Source organism: Sceloporus undulatus, chromosome 1 (assembly GCF_019175285.1).
Source record: "Sceloporus undulatus isolate JIND9_A2432 ecotype Alabama chromosome 1, SceUnd_v1.1, whole genome shotgun sequence".
Classification (NCBI taxonomy): Eukaryota; Metazoa; Chordata; class Lepidosauria; order Squamata; family Phrynosomatidae; genus Sceloporus; species Sceloporus undulatus.
In genome coordinates, this window is record NC_056522.1 from 112,404,617 (window position 1) to 112,419,119 (window position 14,503).

General features: G+C 40.3%; 1 protein-coding gene across 1 annotated transcript in view; it reads right to left on the reverse strand.

Annotated features, from left to right (window-relative positions):
• The window catches only part of CRYBG1 (crystallin beta-gamma domain containing 1), a 148,320-nt gene that overhangs the window by 45,926 nt on the left and 87,891 nt on the right, over positions 1-14,503 (reverse strand). The window contains exons 3-6 of the mRNA XM_042453205.1: positions 10,317-11,821; positions 1,599-3,015; positions 1,327-1,494; positions 64-111 (exon numbers count right to left, since the gene is read on the reverse strand). Coding sequence (XP_042309139.1) covers positions 64-111; positions 1,327-1,494; positions 1,599-3,015; positions 10,317-11,821 — 3,138 coding nt within the window. The remainder of the gene's footprint in view (positions 1-63; positions 112-1,326; positions 1,495-1,598; positions 3,016-10,316; positions 11,822-14,503) is intronic.

Here is a 14,503-nt window from a genome sequence, read left to right on the forward strand (position 1 = left end):
AAGAAAGAAAGAAAGAAAGAAAGAAAGAAAGAAAGAAAGAAAGAAAGAAAGAAAGAAGCTTACCTTTCCAGGCCTAGGATTAATTTTATTTTGGTTGTTTCCTGAAAATATCTGTTAAAAGAAAGGAAGCAAACCGTAAGTACTCCAAACTGAAAATGAGATTTATTTTACCCATCATATAAATCAGACTTACAATGAAATATGTGTTTCAGTGTATATTACTTTAAAATATATCAAACTATTTAAAAACCCATCCTTAATATGCAGAGTGCTTTGTGTTATTAAAATGGAATACTTTTTAAGGTAATACGGTCCAGCATAATTTAATATCTTTCTGATCCACCACACTTCCCGGTTCTCCATGTGAATTATTTAGTAATTCTGATGTGAAATTGAAGGCTTTCGTGGCTGGCATCCAGTTTTTTGTGGGTTTTTCAGGCTATGTGGCTGTGTTCTCGAAGAATTTATTCCTGACGTTTTGCCTACATCTGTGGCTAGCATCTTCGGAGAATGGTGGCATGCAGGGGTGTGGGGTATATCTACTATGTGATCCTTGGTTGAGAGGATGTTATTTACATGTCTGTTGGTGTATGGTAAGTCCTCAGGGTGGGAGGATATGCAAGGAGAATTTGTGTCTATTTAATTAGTGATCCATTTGCTGGGAAACCCCCTGCCCCTGGGTGTGTTCATTTGCATGTGCTAACTTGTGATTTTGGTGTTTTTCAGGACTGGTAGCCAGACTTGGTTTATTCTCAGGCTTTCCAAGTTGTCCAAATGTCTGTGGATTTCAATGGCTTCCCTGCGCATTCTGACCTGATAAGTGTTGGCAAGGTCCAGAATTTCAGTGTTTTCAAATAGTATTTTATGCCCAGGTTGGTTTATAAATTTAGCAATTCTGTTTTTGCACAGCTGCAGGTATGCATATTCAACTTGCTTTCAATGTAACAACCAGAAATCTTTTCCTGTTTGTAAGTACACTTGGATGGTCAGGACTTATATGGAGAAGTAACTATAGAACTACAGCTTTAGCCAACAAAGGCATACATGTTTAGTATATTATTGCACCTCAGCCAGGAAAATAAGGGGTTTTTTTAATGAAAAGAAATAGTAATGCTTTGACACCTTTTTAAAAATAGCGTTTTTTAAAATTTTTAAATAGTGAAGAAAACCTTTTGTTTAGAAACTAGAATTGTCATTTTCATGTCTACCCATACATTTTACTGAAGCTAAGTAGGAAGGACTTAAAATAAAAATGAAATCAACAAGCCTACTATACAAAATCATAAGAGTGTACTTCTCAAAGTAGATAATCGGCATGAAACCTACCTCAATATCTAGAAAACTATTTGTTTCATATTGGCCAGGTTTCAACCAGCTGGAAAAACTGGTGTCAAGGTTTCCAAAGTTTGGTATTTGTAAAATTCTCTCTTTTTTTGCATCATCAGTTTGTAAGTATTTCTCCATATAGTTTGCAGACCTGAAATCTGAAAGAGTCTGAACAGTATGATAAAAAAAAAATTAGAGGATTTTTATTAGGAAAATATATATGAACAAAAGTTTATAAGGTTAATGAAATTATGTAATGTCTGTTCTATTACCTCTGATTGCTGAGCTGTATCAAATATTAGAGGAGATATTCCCAAGGAATCCACACTCTTCTGGGATGCAAATGATGTTGTGATTGTGTTTATAGAGGTTACAGAGGGTATAAACACTTTTTCTTTAGTGGCAGGTGTCAGTAGGCTTGAGAAGATGGCACTGTTCTCAAGTCGAGATCGCTTAATATCTCCATCTGTACTATCCTTATTCTCCTTCCCATTCATTTCTTGGGAAAGGACAGGATCAACTCTGCTGGATAATTTTAGGGACTGGAGGATGATGCTGTTTTCAGTAGAGGCACGTTTGGGTCTGACTCTAGCCTCAGTTTCTAAACTTTGCAATTTCAGCTGTAGGGATGGGGCTAGATCTTGTGGTTTATCTCTCTTTATTCCCAAGCCAACAGTGAATACATTTGGGTCAAATATTTTCTCTAAATTGTCTTCATGAATTGGAGGCATAGCAAAGTGAGGTGCTGGAGATTTTGGAACCTTGGGCTTTTTCTTTTTCTGGGGTATACAAATAGAGCTATCTAGATTTTTAAGTGTTTCTGTAAACTTTGCCATATCTGATGGGGACTCACAAATGGTTTCTTCATTGCAAGATTTAGGAACACTGCAACCACTACTTGGACTTTGTTGTCCATTGCTATTTTGCTCAAATATCTGTATATTTTCTAAAACAGTATTTGTCATTTTTTTATCTTCAGTTTGAGAAATCACATTTTGCTCTGATTCTGACTTTCTAGATGGTAGGTCAGATTCCAATAAACTTTTTTCATTTTTACTTGTGAAACATAGGTTTGTTTTCCAGGAATGTTCCTCTTCACATTCAGGAGAGTTGGCTCTAGCTTTTACATTTGTGCTATTATTTTGGAGAGTTTCAGCTTCTTCACTCTGTTCTATAGATTTAACTTCACTTGTGGGCTGCAGATTCTCCTTTGTTAATTCTGCCTCCAATTTTTTAGGTGTAAGACCATCTACATTACCATTTTGATTAAATTCAGATTCAGCCATTTTTCCAGTTTCCTCATTTGTTATCATACTTGACTGGGTCCTTCCCTCTGACTTGATTTTTGTATCTGATGTAATTTCTTTCAATTTTGTGCCATTTTGCAAAGCTTTCTGACGGCCGTTTGCCTTGTTTGCCACTCTGTTAATCTGTTCATTTTCAGTGTGCTGTTTCCCAAACTTGAGTTTTGCTCTACCAACAAATGTATTTGATACAGAACCTTTTTTTGAAGCAGAGGCTTCAGTAGATTGATTTTGATTTGAATGTTTGTTTTCAAACATAGATATTTTATTGGCAATATTGAAATTAATTTTGACTGCTTTGTCTATCAAGTCTTGGTCACTTCCCAAATCTTCCAGGCTTTTGGATGTTTTAAGGTTTAACTCAATACTTTTTGGTTTAGCTGGTCTGAAAAGACAAGGGGGTAAAAAAAGAATTACATTGCATTCTATGTTAACACAGTTTATTTTTAATGTGATAAAAATACTAATCTATATAGATACTCAAATTATGGGAACACTAAGTACGACTGTTCAACTCAATCAGTTGGATAGACTGGGACTTTTTTCAAATTATAGTTTTATAATGCATGTCCCACTGACCTCCATAACTCAAACAACTAAGTATGTATAGGACTGGAGAATTAACTAATCTTAAGATTTAACTGCAGTAGGGTGCATGAAAAGAAGCATAGTGTTAATCAAGCCATTGAAAGTAATATTTATACTCTATTCTGTGTTAGGCTATATTTGAACTTTTTTGTTCTGGATGTGATATTAATTGGAATGCATGCAGAAGACAGTGATCAGTATGGCGTGAGAGCAGGAAAAAGTCTTACAAAGTCTTACAGAGTTGGCTATGTTTAAGCAGCAGATGAGATGATGAAGAGGATAAAACTCATTAGGCAGAGGAGGCAGAAAAATGCCATAGTAGGGGTGGACAACTGTGCAGGGGCCTGAAAGTTGTAATTACAAGCCTGCCAATGTATTTCACTGGGATAACAATGAAATGTCTTTTCTGTGAAAGGACTAGTGTTTGCTTTTTGGAATTTATATTTTCTTATGGATGGTTGAATTTGTGGATAAAGTATCTTTACTTTCACAACAGATGATTTGGAGAAACATACCCTTTTTCCACTCCACCCTACCTGATTGTCCATAGCATACATAAACACACCACACAACCCACATATGATCCTACAGAACTAAACTGACATGGACTCTTTGTCTATATCTCTGTACAGGTTATGTGGCAGTGGGCTTGTCAGGGCTTACAATGCTGCTCCAAGAAAGAAGGGAGATGAATTCGATTCCAGTAACTGTTGATAATCCACCTTCTCACCTCATCTACATATTACCATTTTTAAAGGTGAATTTTTTTTACAGTGCTATTAGTACCTTTGTGTACTACAGTACTTCTGTGTAAATGTCTTCCATGGTGGCAGACTTCTGAAATCCAGTCAGCATTACTCATATTGGGTTTCCTGAACATCTCTATTTGTTACAGTGGCATAACAATGCAAAGTTATCTAGCTGGCATCAGAGAAAAACTTAAAATGCTAGTAAAGAAGGAGTCGAAATATCATTGCCGTATCATTGCCTAATATCATTGCTGTTACACTGATGGGAATAAACTCTGCAATGAAGCAATCCCTAGCCGCTCCCCACACCCAAGTCCTCTCATGTGCCTTAATAAACTCCAGAAGCAATTTGTGAGTCTTTTCTCCACATAGCTGATTGTTGGAGGACAGTCCACAGTATAATCTGTGGTTCAAACTTCTTACAGGACTGTGGGCTCTCAGAATATATTAAGATACAGATTTAAACAGGAAATGTTTTAGCAGAAAGAAATAGAAGGATGAAGAGAACAGGGTCATTTAGCTGACCAGGGCTAGTGAAAGAGCATAGTCTTTTTGAAGAACTGAAAGCAAATAAGAGAGAAATCACTCTTCACTGCGTCCATCCCCTGATGATCTTTGGTTTTATGGCTTTTAAAGTTTCTTTATTTAAAAAAATATATGAGTACACAAACATCTACCAAAATCTGAAGGAACTGTGCACGATAGTAATTTTAACCCATCAACTCCATTTCCCTCTAGTAGCTAACATCATAAATAAGGGTCAGTGAAGATGGAGACAAAGCATGTTTTAACATAAAACCTGAGAACAAAATTTAATGTTCCCACGAACACTAGAATTACTAGAGTTTTATCTGCACTGCAAAATTAATCCAGGTTGACACCACTTTAACTGCCATGTCTCAATACTATGGAAAACTGAGGATTGTAGTTTATTGTGGCACCAGAGCTCTCTGACAGAATAGACTAGATATCTCACAAAACAACAATTCCCACAATTCCACAACAGTTGCTTTTTAATCACTTTATTTTATAGAGCAAGACATGTCATTCAGAAACAAATCCTTCAATTAACAACATCAACCTGCTTTAAAAGAACCCTTTTTAAATAACAATTATTATTTCAGATATTGGCCATAACATCTGAATTGCATTTTGCTACTTGATTTAGTCTTATGTTAGTACAGTCCTAAAAAAAGATCTGAAAATACCTTGGAAATAAAATGTTTAGAAATAAACTGGAATCCAAAAAACAGAAATTTTACTCATGTACTTTCCTCCTTGGCATTGTTAAGTGCACAAAAATAATTTTTTTGAAAAAATGCCAGAGGTACTATTTATAAGAAACGTTCTTCCAAAACCTTAAGTAAACATTTCAGAGTTAGTCTGTTTGAGAAGTGTAGTCTTGAATGGGATTTCAAGCATTTAGAATGAAAGGACAAGTTAAAGTTATATTGTCTATGTAAGGCCTCATTCACACTTACCTTTTTGTACCGAGGAGATACAGGTCTCCTTGGCAATGCCAATCCGATTTGTAGTTCCCACTATGCTCTGTGGTATTTTTTACCCCTATTGCCGTTCACACTTGGCAATGGGGAGGTCACAGTGGGGATAGGAGGAGTGAGGTGGCAGAGGCAGCCGGGGGGGGGGGGGGGGGGAGAAGAAGAGGAGGAGGAAAAGGAGGAGGGCAGATGCAGCAGCAGCAGGGGCAAGAGGAAGAGAGGAAGTAGGAAGATGAGGAAGGAGGACAGGTGGCAGGGACAAGAGGAACAGGAGGAAGAGAAGAAGAGAGGGAGGGCTGATGTGGCAGCATGGGTAAGAGGAAGAGGAGGAAGATAGGAAGATAGGAAGGAGGACACAGTGGCGGGGCAAGAGGAGGAGGAGAGGAAGGGGAGGAAGAGGAGGGCAGATGTGACGGTGGGGGCAAGAGGTAGTGAAGAAGAGGAGGGCAGATGCGGCAGTGGGAGCAAGAGGAAGAGGAGGAAGTGGAAAGTAGGAAGAGGAAGAAGGAGGACAGTGGCAGGGGAAGAAAAGAGGAAGGGGAAGTAGGAAGAGGAGGAAGGAGGACACTGCGGCAGGGGCAAGAGGAAGAATAGAGGAAGAGGGGGAGGGCAGATGTAGCAGTGGGGGCAAGAGGAAGAGGTAGGAGGAAGAGAAAAAGCAGCGGTGGTGGGGGAGAGAGGAGGAGGCAGAGGGGAGGCAGTGGGATGCTCCGAATGGGACTGACTTTGCGTTCCCATTGGCGGCTTCCGCAAAAAAACAAGCAAATAGCACTTTTGAAAAGAAGCAGTAAACGCTTCAGATTTAAAAGCACGGGTTTAAATGGGTTTTGTCCCACCCCCACCTCCCGCAAATCGCATCAGAGAAAATTGGTGAGAGTGTGAATGACCCTCTTTAAACCGGTTTCCAGACCAATTTATATTATAGTATGAATGAGGCCTAAGAGAGAAAAGTTTGTTTCTTTTGGAAAAAAATAACGCCTGAAAGATATTGAAGATGAGTTCACCATTCTCTTAAAATGCAGCAAGGAAAAAAACAGTTCTTGAATGATTTATGGCTCCAATAATACAACACAACATATAATGCCTACAGTTATAATGCATAGTCTCTTCTGAAAATGTGTCAGGACTAGAAAAACAATGTAAATTCAAGTGGCGATGTTACTGCTTTATTAATTTGACTATCATGGATAATTACATCAATACCATATTGCTGAACATATTTCATGGAAGTATATTCCAATGATTTCAAAGAGATTCACTTCAAACAGGGCAGCAAATTTAGAGCCCAATTCTTATAATTCTTTCAGAGACCTGGGACTTAGTCCCAAGTATAAATGCTTACAATTGCACATTTGCTGCACAGTCCGATGCTCTTACCCCATCATGTTCAGTGAGGCTTACTTCCAGGTTGAGTGCATAGGATTTCAGCTTTATAGTGTAATGTTAAAAATACTGTATTTACTTTAATGTCATTGTTGCTATAATAAACAGGATTAATAATACTAATACTAATAATAATTTATATTTCCCGCCTCTCCCTGCAGATTGAGGCGGGATTACATCAATAAAATAATACAATACAGTATAAAAATATAGTCAATAAAATGCTAACATTAGTACAATAAAATAGCTAGACCACCCTCTAATCATCCAATAATCATACAGTCATAGTCCGAAGTAGAGCATTTCATTTTAATACCTCCTATATAAGATCGGGTGGGTAGAGATCCGTCTTAAATTCCTTTTTAAAGGCATCTAAGGTGGTAATAAGACAGATCTCCTCCGGTTGGCTATTCCACAATTAAGGGGCCGTAGCAGTGAACGCTCTATGGGAAATTATCATTAACCTGGTCTTACGTTATTCTAGTAAATACTTCCCAGTTGTTCTGAGAGTGTGGGGCGGATTGTGTAGGGAGAGGTGCTCCCGCAAGTAACTTGGGCCTGAGCCATGTAGGGCTTTAAAGGTAATAGCCAACACCTTGTACTGCGCCCGGAAGCTGATCGGCAGCCAGTGAAGAGATTTTAGTACAGGAGTTATATGGTCAGACCTAGGTGTACCGGTGACCAGTCTGGCTGCCGCATTTTGAACCAATTGAAGTTTCTGAACTTGGTACAAGGGTAGCCCCTTACAGAAATCTAAACAAGAGATTACCAGTGCGTGTACCACTGCTTCAAGGTCTTTTTGGTCCAGGTAGGGACCAGGTAGGTAACAGACCTAGCTCAAGGTTTTGTTCCCCCAGCAAGAGCACTGCTTGAATTGGGTTTCACTCAGGGGATTCCCCTGCGAGGGAGGCTAGCACATGTCTTTTGCAATTCCTCTTTCCTTTGTATCCCATGCGTTTCCAAAAGGTTCCAAGAGTTAGTTGCCCTTCCAGAATTTTTATTTTTTTGAGGGGGGGGGGAGGGTTGCAGGGAAAAGTGAAAATCCTCTGCTGTCACTACCAGGTTCCAGCATAGTCTTCCAGCAGTGGAAGAAGTCTTTTGTTCACATAAAATGAAGTTGGATGAAACACACTTAGTTTCATATGTGAAACTAAGATTACTATTCTAGTAATGTATTAGGAAACCTGCTATATTTACTTAGGATGAGGCTGTCAAGGTACACTGGGTTCATGTAAACTAATGTTTTACTTTCCGAGATTTAGGAAATAAAGTTAACAATACAATTCAAAATCAAAACAACTGAAGTGATTTTCATTTCCTTGAATCGTGCACATATATCACAGATGGTTTATATTTCTCTATAACACTTCATGGCCATATTACAACATATGGGAGAAGGTTTACATTCTGATGACTAATCTGAAGAGTATGTCATCTCCTTAAGAACACAATGTGATTCCCACCCATATTTATAAAATGCTTTGTCAAAGTAAGGCACAGGTAATTCTTCCTTCCTCCATAAAGTACTTTACTTTTGGTTAACTCACAAAGATGTATGTAAAATTAAGTACTGGTAGTAAACATAGTTAAAGAAAACCTCAAAATCAAGAGCAGTTAAGTGTCTGTGAACCACACAATCCAGTTCAATAAAGATCTCATTACCTGCTAACTGAAAAAACTGTTATTATTCCAGAGTGGAAGACAAGTTGCATGAAACCAGCTCAAGTCCTTGTTTGACCCCTTATCCACATGGGATCAAATGCATCCTCACAGCACCGAAAGAGATTAATAAAACTTTTGCACTGTTCTTGCTCCAGGTAGTCACCAACTCTTGATATGTGCTGTTTCATCTCTTGATCTCTTAATTTAATTCTAATGCATCTAAGGAAATAAGCTCAAATCTACAAAAACTTGTGCTACCAACTTCTATCTTTCAGTTAATCTCAAAGGTGCTGCAAGATCCCTTTGCATACTCTTAATGAAAAAGATGTTCATATTCTTAAAGTTTTGAGGATTGTTTCTATCCCTACTGGAAAGACAAAGATAACTTAAAAATTATCCAGTTAATGTGAGTAACCCTACCAAATGCTATGTAAACTTCCTTATTGTTCACCATGTATATGTTTGCTTTAGTTAAGTAGTATCATCAGCATCAGCATTAGATGGTTTTGGAAATAATTTGACACTTGTAAGTTGTGAACTAGGGAAAGGAAGAATAAATGATATAGATACCTTAAACTCCAAGCCTGAGATCATCTGTATTTTATTAAACAAACAAACAAACAAAAAACAACCCAAACAAACAAACAAACAACTAAAGGTGGAGTAAACAACTATCATCAAGCTTTCCCCCACTAATACTTCCTAATGCATAATCAAACAGTGATCTATAATGTTTTTTTCCTTGAATATGATGGGAACTGCCTGTTTAAAGGCCTATATTGTTTGGAAAAGGAACAACCTACAATGGCATGAACATCTCAAAAGGCCTTTGTTCCTATGACTGAAGAAACTCTGGAGGGAATTATTCTAGAAAAATTAGGTACACTGTAGACATAATGCCATTTGACAGCACTTTAATTGCCATGGCTCCAGCCTACAAAATCCTGGGTTTCGTAGCGTTGTGAGGCAACAGCACTCTTTGGCAGAGAAGGCTAAAGATGTAAAACTACAGATCCCAGGACTCCACAGGATGGAACGGTGTCCACATAAAATGGTGTCAAACTGCATTATTGCTATAGTGTAGATGGCATCCATAATCCCCATGACCTGGGACATCAAAAGAGGCAGCCTTAAGAATGATTAGGTCTGCCACTGAAGACGGAAAGAAAAGGTCATGTCTGCAGTCAATGCAGTGACAGAAAATTGTAGCTTATGTTTACTGTGCTTCCCCTAACCTGCCCAACTCATGTAGTTGTGAAGTCTGATGACTGTATATAGCTGCTCAGTTCTATGAGACTGACTGCTTCTGACACTCAGAATGAATCAAGCCATGACTGATAAACAGCCAGGGGAACCTGAGACATTGAAAAGAAGCAGCTTCAGAACTGACAGGGTTTGTCACTACTGACACAAAGAAAAGGTCAAGTGTAATCTCCAAGACTAATGCAATGGCAGCAAATGGCAGGAACTGTGTGCTTCAGGTAACTGTTTTGTGGTCTTACTCAGGCAACTATGAAGTGTGCCAATGTATAGAAAACATTCTTGAAATTAAATTTTGTTTCAAAGTGCGAGCTAACACAACAAAAATAGTCTAATTGTCTTCAATTACACGAATCCTAAAAAGCAGTTGCAATACTGTAGTAGCAAGCCCTGGAGTTTCAGTTTAATTTTTGAAGATTCACTTATATTAAAGCAAGAGAAACCCAGGCATCAGGATAGATAGCAATTACAATTCCTGCTTACTAAGTGATTTAATAAACAGCTTGTTCGAGCGGTATACAAATTTAAAATGTGAAACTACTTACAGACTAACTTTTGTTGTGACTGTTCTGGAAACATCGAAGGTTGTATTTCTCTGTTTTGCACTGTCCCAATCAGAGGAAGCTTGTTTTTCATGTGTTGTTCCTATCTGACCATTTTTACGCTTATCAGTCTGCAACAAAACACTGCCATCAGTGCTGTTGAAAAAATGAGTGATCTTTGAGCCTGTCTTCTCTTCCGAAAGTAGCAGAGTGCTATTGCCTGTAGGCCCCATGGAAGAAACTTTAGGAGTCTCCACAGGGCTTTCATTGGGAGATGATTTCTCTACTGTAGTGTTTTTTGATGTTGAGTTACCATCTGTTACACCTCCATTTTGTTTTTTGGTGGAAGAATCTTTGCCATGACTCTTCAGACCTGTGGGTGAAAGAGGACCTGCCTCAGACTGATTTTTTTTAAAGGATTTTCTCCTATATGGAGATGAAGCTGAGGTCTGCTGTTTGCTTTTTTCTAACTCTGTTTTATTAAATCCCTTCTGATTACTTCCAGCCCTTACGTCATGATTAGCTGTGGGAGAATTACTCTGCGGAGAAGTCTTAGCTTTTCTTTCAGAACTGTTTATTTTTTCTGACACCAAAGCTGAAGAAATACTATCAAAAACAGATTCTTCTTTTATACTATTCTCAGTGACACTTTTATCTCCATTTGGTATATCACTGGAAGACTGAGATTTTCTCCTCTTTCCAGACCTCCTTACTGCAGGTTTTTTATCCATTATGACTGTGCTACTACAGTTGTCATCTAATGTAGCAGTCTCTGTTTCATTTGAATTTGGTTGTTCAGTCTTATGAAGAAAGATATCTACTGTCAACACTCGAGAAGGGCAAATGCGCTCAGCTGGCTTTGATTCCAAAACAGGGGACTGATCTTTTGATGGTGCATAATCTGGTTCCACAAATGGATGCACATCCACTAATTGCTTGTGGTCTAATATGTTGTGTTCTAGGTCTTCACTGGATATATTAGTTAAACTTTTAAAGAAGTCTGGAGTTGTAGTATTTGTTGTATCAGTTACAAGATTGTTCTCTCCTTCCAGTGTCTGGAGTGTAAGATTGCTATCGAATAACGTATTTTTTATTGTCTCATTACTACTGTGCCATTCAGGTGACCATTCGCTGTCAGATGAAATTCCTTTAGTGTTCCATTCTGAAACAATGTCATTATACAAAGGTGTCAGGTCCTTATTGTAGAGATACTCATCTGGGTCTTGAACACTATTCTGTATCCTTGACAAGTTTGGATCATAAGACTGGTCAATAAGAGACTCTTCACTTTTGGACAGATCTTTTAAGTCCTCAATATCTAGCGATGCCAATGGAGCTAAATTCTTGTGAGATGTAGAGTCTGCACTTGTAACACTTGGCCTTAAAGAAGCTTCTAATGTGTTTTTCGGATGTTTTCTTCTCCCAGTTGTAAAAAAATTTCCAAACTTCCCCAAAACTGGTTTCTTTTTGTTTTCTTCCTTAGAGGATTCTGAAGAGCGGGTTTTGGACTAAAAAGACAATCAAAAGGAAGAAGGAAGTCAGAATTCAAAACAAGGGTATTTTATACACAAATATTTCTATTAAACATGTATATGGTCAAAGGGGAAGTGGACCTAAACCCTCCTGAACTGCAAGTTTTCTTTGGAAAGAATATTGTTACAGTTTTAAGAATGCCATTTTACCCATCTATTGTCATTCAAGTCATTTCCAACTTAAAGCAACCCTATCAAAGGGTTTTCTTGGCAAGATGTGTTCAGAGGGGGTTTGCCTTTTGCCTTCCTCTGAGGCTGAGAGAATGTGACTTCTCTGGGGTCACTCAGTATGGCTGTGCAGAGATATGAACTCTGGTCTCCCAGAGTCTTATTCAGGGATTACACTCCTAAACAGGTATATAGTTTATGCTGTAGTTATGCAAACCTTTAATTGCGAAACGACTTGTCAGTACAAAGGTCACATTCTTAATAAATATGATTTTCATTAGCTACAGATTGTGTCAGTGAAACACTGGGGTATGACTCAGGGCCGCTTCTTTATTCTTCTGAACAAAAATAAATGAAATCTCTTCCTCCTCATCAAGATTTGTTAGCAGAAACATGTATTTTGTCCTCTGTGAAGCCCAACACAACAGTACCACCATTTGTCCATTCAAAAGCCAAAAACTGCTAATCTGGCAATGTTTGGCCAAAGTCTTATGTGGCCAAAAGTCACCTGTCTTATGTGGCCAAAAGCATCCCCATTCAAGCTGACCAGATGTCCTAATAACCGCAGAGGAGGAGAAAGCACTGCAAAATGAGGGAGACACAACTGAACAAATGCTCAAAACAGTTAATATAAATGTAAATCCATGCTTCTTGGCGATGCTCGAAATGGAGGGCGTTTCAGAGCTCCTCCTGGGCAGAAGGCTGGAATGTAGGGTGTGTCACAGAATCATAGAATTGTAGAGTTGGAAGAGGCCACAAGGGCCATCCAGTCCAACTCCATTCTGCCATGCAGGAAATCTCAATCAAAGCATCCCCGACAGATGGCCATCCAGCCTCTGCTTAAAGACCTCCAAGGAAGGAGACTTGCGTTCCCCTGTTGAACAGCCCTTGCTGTCAGGAAGTTCCTCCTAATGTTGAGGTGGAATCTCTGTTCCTGGAGCTTGCATCCGTTGTTCCAGGTTCTGTTCTCTGGAAAAGGAGGATGTGTCCGGCCACCCTTTTGCTAATGCAATGAAACCTTGCACATTAGCAAAATTCACCTGCTCACGTAGTCATGGATTTCTGATTTCTGGACAACCCTCTAACAGTACTTCTCTGGTCCTTCAACAAGAACTTCTGAAAGGATGCAAATGCTGCACAGCGAGAAAGAGGCAGAAAAGCCTGTTTGGAAGCAAACCTCTGCCAGCCATTCTCGGGATCTCAAGGTAGTGTCTCTGTTTATGAGGCCAGCAAGAGGCAAGTCAGGCACCCAGGCAGGAGACTCCCAGGCTCTGCTCTGGCTTAAGAGCTGGAGGGCTCAGGTGCCAGGAGGGAGGGAGGGAGGTGGGAAGGAATGTTGCCTCACACTCCCAAGGCAGGCAGGCCACTGGGACACTTCAAGGGCTGTCGTCGCCGCCTCTGAGGAAAGGCGCAGGCGGCAACCGCAGGAGAAAGAGAGCGTGGTCTTCCTCAAGCCCTTTCCTGCCTCTTTCCAGTCCTGTGGCACCCAAGTGCTTTCAGCCTTGGGCCAGGACTCTGGGGAGCAGGCTCTGCTAATAATAACAATAATAATAATAATAACAACAATAATAAATGTATTTGTACCTGACCTCTCTCAGGGGATTGAGGCGGCTTACATACACGGAACAGATAACATAATATTCATAAAATGACAAATAGCATACAATTTATTAAAACCCTCTTTCCTCTTATCCCAACCAATCCAAAAACCAAATAGCATCATCATCATCATCATCATCATCATCATCATCAGATTAAAATCTTTAACCTCCTGGATCTATATCCCTGGGCATCCACCGGGGTGAGACACTCTCTCAGCCTCAGAGGCCAACCATGGCAAAACAAAAGCCCTCTATAGAAAACTATCCTCACAGGGCTGCCTTTACTGCTGCTGCGTGCCTTCCACCCGGAGGAGACCTAAGCACGCCCCCCTTTTGCCACTGCCTTCCCCCTGAGGCTGAGAGAGTGTGACTTGCCCGTGGCCCAAGCCGGGATTCGAACCCAGGTCCCCAGAGTCCCGGCACTCAAACCCCCCCCCCCCCCCATGGCTCCTTAGGGGCAAGCGACAGCAAGACCTTGGTCCCTCTCTTTCCCTCCCTCCTTCCCTGCCTCCCCCTGCAAAGCCCTGCACTTACTGTGGGGCTCGCTCTCTCTCTGTGTGTGTGTGTGTCCCCTGAGCGCAGCCCTTGCTGCCCTTTCCTTCCCGGGCTCCTCTCTTCCTCCTCCTCCTGGGCTCAGGCTGAGAGAGAGAGAGAAAGGGAGAGAGAGGCTCCCGCGGAGGCGCCGAGTGTCTGAACGGCTCAGCCCGCCACGCCCCAGCGCTGCCCGCCTCCGCCTCCAGCGCCACCGGCAGCAGCTGCAGGGGCCATGGCAATGGCTCCCCTGGCACCCAGGCAGGCGGGGGAGAGAGGGAGGAAGAGGGCCAGCCAGGGCAAAGGCAAGGGGGGGCCTCACAAACCTCAGCTCCACAAACTGACAAGGGGTGGGTGG